Genomic DNA, 14,051 nt, shown 5'->3' with positions numbered 1-14,051 from the left:
GGTGGAAAGAATACACAGAAGAACTATACAGGAAAGATCTTAATGTCCCTGATAACCATGATAATGCGGTCACTGAACTTGAGCTGGACATCCTAGAGAGTGAAGTCAAGTGGGCCTTAGGAAGCATTACTAACAATAAAGCTAGCGGAGATGACAGTATTCCAGCTGAGCTATTTAAAATCCTAAAAGATGATGCTGTTAAAGTGCTGCACTCAATATGCCAACACATTTGGAACACTCAACAGTGGCCACAAGACTGGAAAAGGTCAGTTTACATTCCAATTCCAAAGAAGGGCAACGCCAAAGAGTGTTCGAACTACCGTACAATTGCGCTCATTTCCAGGGATGGGGGAGAATTTCTCCCCGAAACTTCGGGGGGCCGAGTGCCAACGTATTCGGCCCCCCGAAGTAGTTTCCGGGAGAAATTCTCCGCACCCCCCCACCCCCGCCAGGATGGGACTTACCTTTCCCGAATGTCCCTCCCGGCGGCGGTTCCCGACGGCGGTTTGGCAGGTCTTCGGGGGGAGCTGAACTTCGGGGGGAGCAGCGAAGCGCCTCCCCCCCACCGCGAAGCAAGCTGCGAGACCAGGTAAGTGGTTTTCGTGCACCCCTACTCATTTCACATGCCAGCAAGGTTATGCTCAAAATCCTACAAGTTGGCTTCAGCAGTATGTGAACCGAGAACTACCGGAAGTACAAGCTGGGTTTCGAAGAGGCAGAGGAACTAGAGATCAAATCGCCAACATTTGCTGGATCTTGGAGAAAGCAAGAGAATTCCAGAAAAACGTCTATTTCTGCTTCATTGACTACGCTAAAGCCTTTGATTGTGTGGATCACAACAAACTGTGGCAAATTCTTAAAGGGATGGGAGTACCAGACCACCTTACCTGTCTCCTGAGAAACCTGTACGAGGGTCAAGAAGCAACAGTAAGAACCGGACATGGAACAACCGAGTGGTTCAAAATTGGGAAAGGAGTACGACAAGGCTGTATATTGTTGCCCTGCTTATTTAACTTATATGCAGAGTACATCATGAGAAACGCCGGGTTGGATGAATCACAGGTCGGAATTAAGATTGCCGGGGGAATTATCAACAACCTCAGATGTGCAGATGATACCACCCTAATGGCAGAAAGCGAAGAGGATCTCAAGAGCCTCTTGTTGAGGGTGAAAGAGGAGAGTGCAAAAGCTGGTTTGAAACTCAACATTAAAAACCTAAGATCATGGCATCTGGCCCCATCACTTCCTGGCATATAGAAGGGGAAGAAATGGAAGCAGTGACAGATTTTATTTTCTTGGGCTCCAAGATCACCGCAGACGGTGACTGTAGCCATGAAATTCAAAGACGCTTGCTCCTTGGGAGGAAAGCTATGGCAAACCTAGACAGCATAGTAAGAAGCAGAGACATCACCTTGCCGACAAAGGTCCGTCTAATCAAAGCTATGGTTTTCCCAGTAGTAATGTATGGCTGTGAGAGCTGGACTATAAGGAAGGCTGAGCGCCAAAGAATTGATGCTTTCAAAATGTGGTGCTGGAGAAGACTCTTACAAGTCCCCTGGACTGCAAGGAGGTCAAATCAGTCCATCCTAAAGGAAATCAACCCTGAGTGCTCATTGGAAGGACAAATACTGAAGCTGAAGCTCAAATATTTTGGCCACCTAATGCGAAGAGAAAACTCTCTGGAAAAGACCCTGATGCTGGGAAAGACTGAAGGCAAAAGGAGAAGGGGACGGCAGAGGATGAGATGGCTAGATAGCATCACCGATGCAATGAATATGAATTTCAGCACACTCCGGGAGACAGTGGAGGACAGGAAGGTCTGGCGTGCTATGGTCCATGGGGTCACGAAGAGTCAGACATGACTTACAACTGAACAACAACAAGAAGCATCCTTCTTGATGAGAAATGTGTTAAAATAATTATCCAGTGGTATCTCACCCCAGTTGTTATCAGAGATAACTAAGAATTTTATGGATTTATGTTTGAAATGTGACAAGGTCAAAGGTGACTTCATTCACTACTAGTAGATGTATTAGATGATGATGCTAGGAGCAATAAACAACATCCTCAAGGAAGATTGACTTTAGGTCTGAAAGCGTTTTTGTGAACCTTTACAAAAACGGAACGCTTCAAAAGACTTCATTGTTCCACATGGTTGCTGCAGCCAGAATTCTATATGCTAAATATTGGAGGTTTAAACAGATTCCAAAATTGAAGAAACTGTATGCTAAATTGTGCAACTCAACAGTTTTTGAGCAAATTGAGCAAACCTAACACAGTCCATCTAGGTGAACCAAGTCTGAGTAATATTAATAAGTCTGTGTAATATTAATGCTTGAGTTGAAATATTTCAAATATGTAATGTAACGATTTTTAATCCTTTTCTGTTATGGCAGGACTATGACATTCCTGCCAAAAAAAAATAATTAAAAGGAATTACAATACAATGGGTTGGACCCAGACTTAGTCATGCTTAGAATGGGACTTAGTCATGACTAACTTGTCCTATTAATTTCAGTGGGTCTGCTCTAAGCATGTCTAGGTCTCGATCCAAACCACTGTTTCTGGAAGGAAAAAAAGAGCTTCTTTGGCTTTCAAATTTTGTTGTTGTTGTTTAAAAGTATATGGCTGCTGAAGTGGAAAAGCGGTCAAATATTCAGCCTTTAACAACATTTGTTTAATAATTAACAAAACACACACAATAATATTTTTAAACCATTCACAAAACCAGTACAGACACGGGAAAAAGATGTGTTGTTTGCCACAGTGACATTACAATCCAATAGGTGTCCATCAATACACATCCACATTTCAGACTAAACTGATCCCAGTGATAAGTTAAGGAGAAAAATCACCATTTCCCCTTTAGCAAAATATTTCTATGCAAGCACTGAGAAGTATCATATCTTCACAACAGAAATTACATCTCAATGATGTCTGAATCCCCCATAATGAATTAGCAAGCTTACACTACTTTACCTACCTTGCAAGGCCCTAAAACGAATGAAAAGATAACTGCCAGAACCATTTGTTTCTGTTGCCAATAGTAAAAGTGATGTTATGAATGAACCTTAAAATTCCTCCTTAAGACATTTCATCCCTGTGAAACCAAAAACTCCAGCCCTGAAAAGAAGTCTCCATGGTTTAAGTGAGATTGTTAGGAACATGACAGTAACCACTTTGTGACCCTTAATGAATTAGCTGCATTTAACGTGTTCTACCTGATTCTATAGCTATCCACCAATGACCAGAAAATTATCACAAAGCACCATTCCTGGGACCTAAAATTAGCAAGGAATTAAGTTAAAGAAGGAGAAAAGAGAGGAAAGTACAGGGGACAGAAGAATGTGCAAACTCAGCCAACTCAGAGAACTGCATAATAGCCTCTCTGTCGTCATGCATGATAGCATATAAACAATGGACAATATTCCATCTGAGCTCACTATTCCAGACTGCTACTAGTGCTATTTAGTTCAATTATTGTGTAGACCTTTCTTGAAAATTTATTGTTCGGGGGAGAAAATCACCTTTTAATTGAGGAAACTGGCTTCTCAATCATACGAATTATTTTATCCTAAAGTTTGTTAACTTGCTCCAACTGTATGTAGTACCTTCCTCGCTTTTTAACACTGATATAATTTTTTCAAGCACGACTCCTGCTTAACATCAAATTCAGCAAGTGTGCACTGTAGAAAGAGTTACAACAGTGAAACTAGACAAATGTGAACCATTACTGGGTATCCCCCCGCCAGCCCGCACACAAAAAATGAGTGAGCTGCAACAGGTGGTTTTGGGGAGAAATTTAAAAAATCCATGGTAGACAAAGTTTGTCAATAAATATAACTAAGGGAAATGGAAACAAAATGATTTTTCATTGTTTGCTGTAGATAACTTGAAGTCGTCCTGCCTAAGGCCTCCAGACTAAGCTGAGAGGCGTTGAAGTATCAATCACAGATTAGAACAGTGACCATCAACAGCTTTTCATCAGTTTCTCCCTGCTGCAACACCTTCTTGCATGCCATTCTCAGCAAGTTCTTGCCCTTTGAATGCTGACCTTTGTGTCCTCAAAATAGCAAAATATTGTACAAAGCTCCATCTCCAGCCAACCTTAAATGTAGACACACCCTCCAATTTCCTAACACTTGAGTAACTCTGGTAATTACATGGTATTAAATAAACTCATTACAGCATATTGCAGTATAGCCATTTAGCATAAGAAGCAAATACAAAGAATCCAACAACTACACATGCTAAAAGAGAATACAGAGGGCTGCGAAGGATATTAAAGTCCCATTCCCTGACTTTTTGTAAGCCCTGACAGCCTGGCTTGCACTGAAGTTCCTGTCAGTGGCAGTTATTGGTCATGGGTCTTTTAATGTTTCCCAACTATACATACAGTAAGAACAGCAGTGCAGTCTGTTATACCACTTCAATACCACTGACCATGTCATGTCGAAACAAATACCATAAATGTTTCTACTACATAAGTAATGAGGAAAAATTCTCACACACACTTCTTTACAACAATTTTTTTAGAAGTACACTAATTTCAAGATTAGAAGCAAAGATAGTTCACAGCTGCAGAAAGATTCCCCCTTTGGGGACTGTGCAATTACTCAGATCTTTCACTCACAGAAACATGATGGACACACCAATTACAGTGTAAAGACCATCCTTCGCACTGTTTAGAGTTCCAACATTTTTATTTTAATATCCAATTTGTAGTACATATAAATTCAAGGTATAGTGTACACTCTATTATGAATGTAGCTTTCCCCTCACCCCTGATTATGTTCTTTTTACAAGAACTATAACCCTAGTTGAAGTGACTGCATCTTAAAATGAAACATACCTTATACTTGCAATGCTGAAATCCTCATATGATTTCCACTGGCATGAGTTCAGATGTAAGACCAAGCTATTGTTTAGCATTACATGAGCAAGCCTCAGGCCTGTGTGTTCTCTGCCCTACTCCTTGTTTTGTGTCCCAATTGCCATTACATCGGAACTAGCAAAGTCTGTTTTATTACTGTCCCCCAATCTAGAATAGCAAACCACAGTTTGATTGTGGCTTACAATTCTGCTTTGGAGGGTTAACGCAAGACAGTTGGCCAGTTCAGATGTAATCGCAAGCTATGGTTTCTGCAAAAGAAGGATGGTGCAAGGGGAAAAGAAAGGGAGAAGCAAAACAGGAACCATGAAGCTCACTCACCTAATGCCAAACCATATGTGATGTTACATCTGAACCAACTCACTGGGGCTATTTGCATGACACAATAGCCCCACCATGGGTTATTTAATGCATGTAGGGCTTATGGAGCTGCCATTTTGAATATGCAACCCCCACTCAGGGTTTGTCATGTCATGCGAACCTAGAGAGCATGGGTTATGTGAGGTTTAAACAACCCTTGCAAAACCCATACTCTGTTTTAGGGTTATGCAAGGGTTGTTCAGCGCTCGCATAACCCACACTTGCCAGGTTTGCATGACATGGCAACCCCCATGGAGACGTTGCATATACAACTTGGCATCTGCGGGCGCTGCAGCTCGTTGTAGCTTATTTGACCCACAACAAACCATGGCATGTCATCCGAACCTAGTCATTGTGAACTTACATCATAAGTAATCTAAAGTGGGTGAAAAAACTCAACGTAGAAAAATTACAAATAAGTATATCTGTGATTATGCAAGGTGAGATTTTGAAAAATTACATAGCAGTGACCCTTAATAATACTGGACCATTACTAATTTCCAGTAACGTTAATATTTTCAGTCAACATTTAAAACAAAGCAAAACTTAACATATCATCTTGCAAACTCACAAAGTAAAAGAAAAGTAAGAAGTCTTCCAAGAACAATATAGCAGCAAAAAGACAACAAAACGACGACACCAGCAATATACCACACTTGCTTTGAATTTGGTTTTTAGAACAATTATTCCATAAGAGTATTTACACGTGATACTACATAACAATATGGCTCATCCCATACAAACCTGGAATGAGTGCTCAGGAGTCAGAAGATGGAATAATTATGAAGGAAAGAAGATACTTTACTAATAAAGAATGTGTTAAAATTCATACGTTAACAGATACCAGGTTGTTGCGCTGCAAGACTAAGGAGGAAGGGGTCATATCTCAGTTGCAGAGCACATGCTGTATATGCAGAAGGAAAGTTCAGTCCCTGGCATCTCCAGTTTAAAGGATCACATAGCGGGTGATGGGACACACAGAACTGCTGCCAGTTAGAGTAAATAGTTCTGGGCTAGATGATTCAGTATAAGTCAGGTGTGTGGATATGGATGTTTCATACTGCATGATTTCCATACTAGAAAAGCTATGGTATGAACTAGCCCTATCTGTACAAATGTTCAAGGGTCCACAAATACGAGACAACAGATTGACTGAGTCAAGCAGAAACTTAAGTTCTGGAAGTGAGCAAGAAAAGCCTTTAGTATACTCTGCCACAGAGAAGTAACAATGCTTTTTGTTTTTTTTTTACAAAACCATCTAGATGCCATCCCAAAACATGTTGGTGCCCAAGGCACAAAATCAAAATGGCATCTCCACGGTGGTTAAAAACAATACACTGAATAACTGACACTTTACTGAACTTTGGGACAGCTCTCCTGACAAATCCAGATCAAGATCAGGGGAACTGGGGAATGTTGACAATAAATCTAGAAAAGTGCATGTCACTTGAACAGTTGACCCCACATCCCAAAAAGATAGACTGTGACCTGTCAGTAATAAGCAGTTCAACATAACTGCTTTAGTTGATTGGGGAAATACAAAATACAACATGCTGTTAATAACACGGGCATAAAAGCTTGAATGAAGTTTGCAAAGAGCTAATAAACAACATGAAGTTATCCCCATGTCAATTCCTGCATAATTTACTAACCCAAACTAGAATGCTAACCTTTCGCTGGACTCACAGTGCGATCCTTTGCATATCTACTCAGAAGTAAGCTTCACTGAGTTTAATGGGATTTACTCCCAGGCAAGTATGTAAACGATTGGTGCCTCTATAGCTACGCAAAAGCATTTCCCTTGACTAAGATTTTTTAATCAGAATTTTCAACCACTTGTTCACCTGTGGAAGCAAAAGTAGAAGTGCTTACTGGATAAGACGCCATTACACAAAGAATTACACAGAAGTCTTCACTAGAGTGATTATGTGTGCATAACAAACACGCTCTTCCAACAACCTAAAAGACGACTTTATACATGGACTTCACCAGATGGTTGACACCGAAATCAGATTGACTACATCCTTTGTAGCCAAAGGTGGTGGACATCTATACAGTAGGTAAAAGCGAGACCTGGAGCTGACTGTAGTTCAGATCACCAACTTCTTATTGCACAATTTAGGATCAGGCTAAAGAGAATAGGGAAGACCCACAGATCAGTTAGATATGAGCTCACTAATATTCCTAATGAATATGCAGTGGAGGTGAAGAATAGATTTAAGGGACTAGATTTAGTAGATTGGGTCCCAGAAGAACTATGGACAGAAGTTCGCAACATTGTTCAGGAGGCAGCAACAAAAAATGTCCCAAAGAAAAAGAAAACCAAGAAGGCAAGATGGCTGTCTGCTGAGATACTGAAAGTAGCCCAAGAAAGAAGGAAAGCAAAAGGCAACAGTGAAAGGGGGAGATATGCCCAATTAAATGCAAAATTCCAGAGGTTAGCCAGAAGAGATAAGGAATTATTTTTAAACAAGCAACGCATGGAAGTGTAAGAATAGGAAGGACAAGAGACCTCTTCCAGAAAATTAGAAACATCGGAGGTAAATTCCAGGAAAAAATAGGTATGATCAAAAACAAAGATGGCAAGGACCTAACAGAAGCAGAAGAGATCAAGAAAAGGTGGCAAGAATATATGGAAGGTCCATATAGGAAGGATAATAATATCAGGGATAGATTTGATGGTGTGGTCTAGAGCCAGACATCCAGAAGAGTGAGATTGAATGGGCCTTAAGAAGTATTGCTAATAACAAGGCAGCAGGAGACGACGGTATCCCAGCTGAACTGTTTAAAATCTTGCAAGATGATGTTGTCAAGGTGATGCATGCCATATGCCAGCAAATTTGGAAAACACAAGAATGGCCACAAGATTGGAAAAAATCAACTTATATCCCCATACCAAAAAAGGGAAACACTAAAGAATGTTCAAACTATCGAACAGTGGCACTTATTTCACATGCCAGTAAGGTAATGCTCAAGATCTTGCAAGGTAGACTCCAGCAATTCATGGAACGAGAATTGCCAGATGTACAAGCTGGGTTTAGAAAAGGCAGAGAAACTAGAGACCAAATTGCCAATATCCGCTGGATGATGGAGAAAGCCAGGGAGTTTCAGAAAAACATCTATTTCTGTTTTATTGACTATTCTAAAGCCTTTGACTGTGTGGATCATTACAAACTGTGGCAAGTTCTTGGTGGCATGGGGATACCGAGTCATCTTGTCTGCCTCCTGAGGAATCTGTATAATGACCAAATAGCAGCGGTATGAACAGACCACGGAACAACAGACTGGTTTAAGATTGGGAAAGGAGTACGGCAGGGTTGTATACTCTCACCCTACCTATTCAACCTGTACACAGAACACATCATGCGACGTGCTGGGCTTGATGAAGCCAAGGCTGGAGTTAAAATGGCTGGAAGAAACATTAACAATCTCAGATATGCAGATGATACCACTTTGATGGCTGAAAGCGAGGAGGAGCTGAGGAACCTTATGACGACGGTGAAAGAAGAAAGTGCAAAAGCTGGGTTGCAGTTAAACCTCAAAAAAACCAAGATTATGGCAACCAGCTTGATTGATAACTGGCAAATTGAGGGAGAAAACGTGGAGGCAGTGACAGACTATGTCTTTTTAGGCGCAAAGATTACTGCAGACGCTGACTGCAGCCAGGAAATCAGAAGACGTTTACTTCTTGGGAGGACACCAATGACAAATCTTGATAAAATAGTGAAGAGCAGAGACATCACACTGACAACAAAGGTCCACATAGTTAAAGCAATGGTATTCCCCATAGTAACCTATGGCTGCGAGAGCTGGACCATAAGGAAGGCTGAGCGAAGGAAGATAGATGCTTTTGAACTGTGGTGTTGGAGGAAAATTCTGAGAGTGCCTTGGACTGCAAGAAGATCAAACCAGTCCATACTCCAGGAAATAAAGCCAGACTGCTCACTTGAGGGAATATTAAAGGCAAAAATGAAGTACTTTGGCCACATAATGAGAAGACATGATACCCTGGAGAAGATGGTGATGCTAGGGCAAGTGGAAGGCAAAAGGAAGAGGGGCCGACCAAGGGCAAGATGGATGGATGATATTCTGGAGGTGACGGACTCAACCTTGGGGGAGCTGGGGGTGGCGACGGCCGACAGGAAGCTCTGGCATGGGCTGGTCCATGAAGTCACGAAGAGTTGGAAGCGACTGAACGAATAAACAACAACTTCACTAGAGTGACAAATACTGCATTTCTCTGCTAGCGCTGGAAAGAGGCAACATTTTCAGGCACAATCTGAAAAAACGTAATTCATACAATTCACACATAAGCGCAGCTAATATTATAAACATAGCTTATTATAGAGAATGCCAGTACTGGTCAATAATGAAATCTCCCAAGCATCTACCATTGAGACACAGTGAGTAAAAGTTTACTGCAAAATAAAACAAACCCTAAGAAATGTCCCAGGTACAGGAGATTTCAGGACAGACTCTCCAAGACCTTGGTGAAGGGCTGGCAAAAGCAAAAACATTCCCAGTGTTTCCCCAATATATGTTTTTTAAAAAAACACTTTCATTCCCCCCCCCAGGTTCTTATTATTTCCCCATATGCAAATCTACAGCCGCCTGGGCTGCCATATACTCTTTTATCCACCAAATGATAGAAGAGTATAAGGTGATGCAAAACAGACCTGGAGACTTCAGCAGAACACTGAAAATCTTATGAAAACCAATGGCTGCCAACCACAGACTCAAGTTTGGTAACTGGCCCCAGTCCTTAAATTCACAAACAACCAATGGGGGACTTTGTTATTATGCCAGAAATCCCTGATTTAAAATGTTGGGCATGTACACCTTGCTAGCCTAGAGATCCATATCTGATATAGGAAAAGAAAGAAAAGAGGAGGCAGTCAATAGCCAGCCTGGGGTGTGGGGGAAAGGAGAGGAGAGAGATAATACTTTCCTCACTTCTAATATGCCAATCAGAACAAGTGCATCAGCAAGCGCTGCCTGTCAAAAAGATAGATACAGCTGGAGACAGGTCTGACAGACACGTACAATGCTGAGGGAGAGAACTTTTCTCAGCATTTTACCTGTCGAACCTGTCTCCAATTGTAGCTCTCGCTGACGCGCCAGTAAAATAACAGGATATCCATTTCTGATGACAGACAGTGGGCCACTTCTCAGTGAGTACGACTTAGAAAGTTACATCGTTTTCAGGAATCCAGCACTGTTTGCTTTAATTTATACGCACCCCCCTTCATCTGTCAAAAGCAAAACCGACTGGTAAGAATACACAGGGAAAGGGGTAGCGGGGGACGGCGTGGAAAGGCGGGGGGGGGGGAGAAAGCCACGCTCGTTATTTCTAGGGAGGCGCCCAGACCTCCTGCCTGCCCGCCCGCCCGGGGGCCACAGGGCCAAGAACTGCACGCGGGCTCGGAGAGTCCCTCCAGTTGCCCGGGGGGAGGCGGGCATCCGCGGGCGCAGCCCCAGCGCGCAGGCGCGAGCCTCCCCGCCCGCGTCCGCGGGGGGACGCAGCTGCGCGGCCCGCCCGGCCGCGGCTTGCCCCGGCGCGCACTCACCCAGGCACTCGATGCGGAAGCCGGCGGGGGGCTTGAGGGCCCTGCGCATCCAGCCCTCGCGCAGCGCCTCCAGGTGCTCCTCCTTGCCCTGGAGCAGCAGCACCTGCTCGTCGATCCAGCCCAGGAAGAAGGTCTCGGCCACCGCCGCCGTCACCTTCCTGTTCCAGAAATGCTGCATGTTCTCCTGCTTGAAGTCGGCGAAGATCTCGTAGCCGATGCGGTGGCGACCCAGCTCGGCGCCCGCCGCCGGTTCTCCCGCGGCTCGCCGCCGCGCGCCCGCATCTTCGCCGTCCCCCGCCTCGCCGCCGCCGGGGCCCTCCTCTTTCTTCTGCTGCGGCTCGTCTGGCTGCCTGGCCGGGCGCGAGGCAGCCCCGCCGCCGCCGCCGGGGCTGAGGACGATGGCCAAGGAGTGCGGGGCAATCTGCAAGAACTTCTCCGTCCGGCGAGGCATCTCCGCGCCGGAGGAGCCCTCGGGCGCGGCGCTGTGCGCAGAAGCAACGGGCCGCCGCCGGGCAGAGCGCGGCGCGGCGCGGCGCCGCTGCTCCCAGCTCAGCCGGGACCGCCCCTGCCGGGCCAGCGACAGGTTCGGCGTCTCCCGCCAGCCCGCCCCGCCTGCTCCTGGCTGCTGCACGTGGGGCGCCCTACCCGCCTCCCGGCCGCTGGGCTTCGCCCTGGCGGCTCCTCCTCCTCCTCGGGCCCCTCCGCTGCCCTCCTGCTCCCCGACACGGCCCGGGCTAACCACGTTATTAGTTACAAGACGTAAACCTTTTCCTCATAGCGTTGAAAGGTGGCCAAGTCTCTCTCTCTCTCTCTCTCTCCCCCCCCCCCCCCGTGTATTTTACCACTAGGCGAAAAGCAGCCGTTCGGCAAGGGAAGGGTTGTAGACGCTTGTAGATTGTAGTGGCTTGTAGACGCGCGGATGGAAATAACATCGCCTCAGTCCTGCCGTGCAGCCCTGGATTCAGAGCGCAATCCTGTGCCTGTTTAGACAGAAAGACGAGTTGTTTTCTGGCTAAACATACATGGGATTACACCCTTAATGGCGTTTCACAACTTGATCCCCCTCCACCCGCTCTCCAGCTGTCATTCTGTGCTTTAAAACTGCGTGTGCATTCTTGATAGAATATTGTTCTAATATTCCTGTTAAAGCAAAACTATTCGCCAGCCCCTGTTTTTTAAAAAAAATACTCTGAGCATGTGCAGTTTTGCACTTTAAACTCACTTAAATCATAGCACCCTCATGATTACAAGAATAAAATAGTTTGCTTCGCCTCCCCTAATGCCCTCATCAGCTGCTGCTTTCTGGGTGATTCTTTGGGTGGATACCCCCCTGGGCTGTGGAAGCCTGGATTTTGCCCCCAAGGCCCAGCCCTGGCTGCAGCACTGGAAGCAATGACCCAAAATACACAATCTGCTCACAATTTACATTTCACGTAAAATAAGACACCAAACAAGATAATGTGTACAGACATTTTGACTTAAATGTTCCTTTATGCTAGCTGTACAGACAGCAAACTTGGCAACTGCTCTTGTCATATTTTTTATAATCTGGAGACTACAGACAGCATACAACATTTGTTTTGGCTGCTATTTAGAATTAAGATAATGAGTCATTTTAATTATTTTGTTTTACCACTGGCATGATTCAGCCAAAGTAGCATGCTTTTTAATGTGAATCAGCAAAAAGGCTCTGAGCACCTTTGTGACTAAAGTAGCAAGGTTGTCTGAAACAGTTGTTGTTGTTGTTCAGTCGTGTCCGACTCTTCATGACCCCATGGACCATAGCACGCCAGGCCTTCCTGTCCTCCGCTCTCTCCCGGAGCGTGCTCAAGTTCATATTCATTGCATCCGTGATGCTATCTAGCCATCTCATCCTCTGCCATCCCCTTCTCCTTTTGCCTTCAGTCTTTCCCAGCATCAAGGTCTTTTCCAGGGAGTTTTCTCTTTGCATTAGGTGGCCAAAATATTTGAGCTTCAGCTTCAGTATCTGTCCTTCCAATGAGCACTCAGGGTTGATTTCCTTTAGGATGGACTGATTTGACCTCCTTGCAGTCCAGGGGACTTGTAAGAGTCTTCTCCAGCACCACAGTTCGAAAGCATCAATTCTTCGGCGCTCAGCCTTCCTTATAGTCCAGCTCTCACAGCCATACATTACTACTGGGAAAACCATAGCTTTGATTAGACGGACCTTTGTCAGCAAGGTGATCTCTCTGCTTCTTACTATGCTGTCTAGGTTTGCCATAGCTTTCCTCCCAAGGAGCAAGCGTCTTTGAATTTCATGGCTACAGTCACCGTCTGCGGTGATCTTGGAGCCCAAGAAAGTAAAATCTGTCACTGCTTCCATTTCTTCTCCTTCTATATGACAGGAAGTGATGGGGCCAGATGCCATGATCTTAGTTTTTTTAATGTTGAGTTTCAAACCAGCTTTTGCACTCTCCTCTTTCACCCTCAACAAGAGGCTCTTGAGATCCTCTTCGCTTTCTGCCATTACGGTGGTATCGTCTGCATATCGGAGGTTGTTGATAATTCTCCCAGCAATCTTAATTCCGACCTCTGATTCATCCAACCCGGCGTTTCTCATGATGTACTCTGCATATAAGTTGAAAAAGCAGGGTGACAATATGCAGCCTTGTCGTACTCCTTTCCCAATTTTGAACCACTCGGTTGTTCCATGTCTGGTTCTTACTGTTGCTTCTCGACCCTCGTACAGGTTTCTCAGGAGACAGGTAAGGTGGTCTGGTACTCCCATCCCTTTAAGAATTTGCCACAGTTTGTTGTGATCCACACAATCAAAGGCTTTAGCGTAGTCAATGAAGCAGAAATAGACGTTTTTCTGGAATTCTCTTGCTTTCTCCATGATGCAGCGAATGTTGGCGATTTGATCTCTAGTTCCTCTGCCTCTTCGAAACCCAGCTTGTACTCCCGGTAGTTCTCGGTTCGCATACTGCTGAAGCCTAGCTTGTAGGATTTTGAGCATCACCTTGCTGGCATGTGAAATGAGCACAATTGTGCGGTAGTTTGAACACTCTTTGGCGTTGCCCTTCTTTGGAATTGGAATGTAAACTGACCCTTTCCAGTCTTGCGGCCATTGTTGAGTGTTCCAAATGTGTTGGCATATTGAGTGCAGCACTTTAACAGCATCATCTTTTAGGATTTTAAATAGCTCAGCTGGAATACTGTCATCTCCGCTAGCTTTGTTGTTACTAATGCTTCCTAAGGCCCACTTGACTTCA

General features: G+C 44.5%; 1 protein-coding gene across 1 annotated transcript in view; it reads right to left on the bottom strand.

The window, feature by feature from the left end:
* Positions 1–12,090, bottom strand: part of STOX2 (storkhead box 2) — a 206,985-nt gene extending 194,895 nt beyond the window's left edge. The window contains exon 1 of the mRNA XM_084856528.1: positions 10,819–12,090. Coding sequence (XP_084712654.1) covers positions 10,819–11,269 — 451 coding nt within the window. The 5' untranslated portion in view covers positions 11,270–12,090. The remainder of the gene's footprint in view (positions 1–10,818) is intronic.
* Positions 12,091–14,051: the final 1,961 nt, after the last annotated feature.

This window comes from Heloderma suspectum, chromosome 5 (genome assembly GCF_057233095.1).
Source record: "Heloderma suspectum isolate Gila_16-S chromosome 5, 16-S_ref, whole genome shotgun sequence".
Classification (NCBI taxonomy): Eukaryota; Metazoa; Chordata; class Lepidosauria; order Squamata; family Helodermatidae; genus Heloderma; species Heloderma suspectum.
The sequence above is the reverse complement of the archived record's forward strand: the minus strand, read 5'-3'. Positions and strand labels throughout refer to the sequence as shown.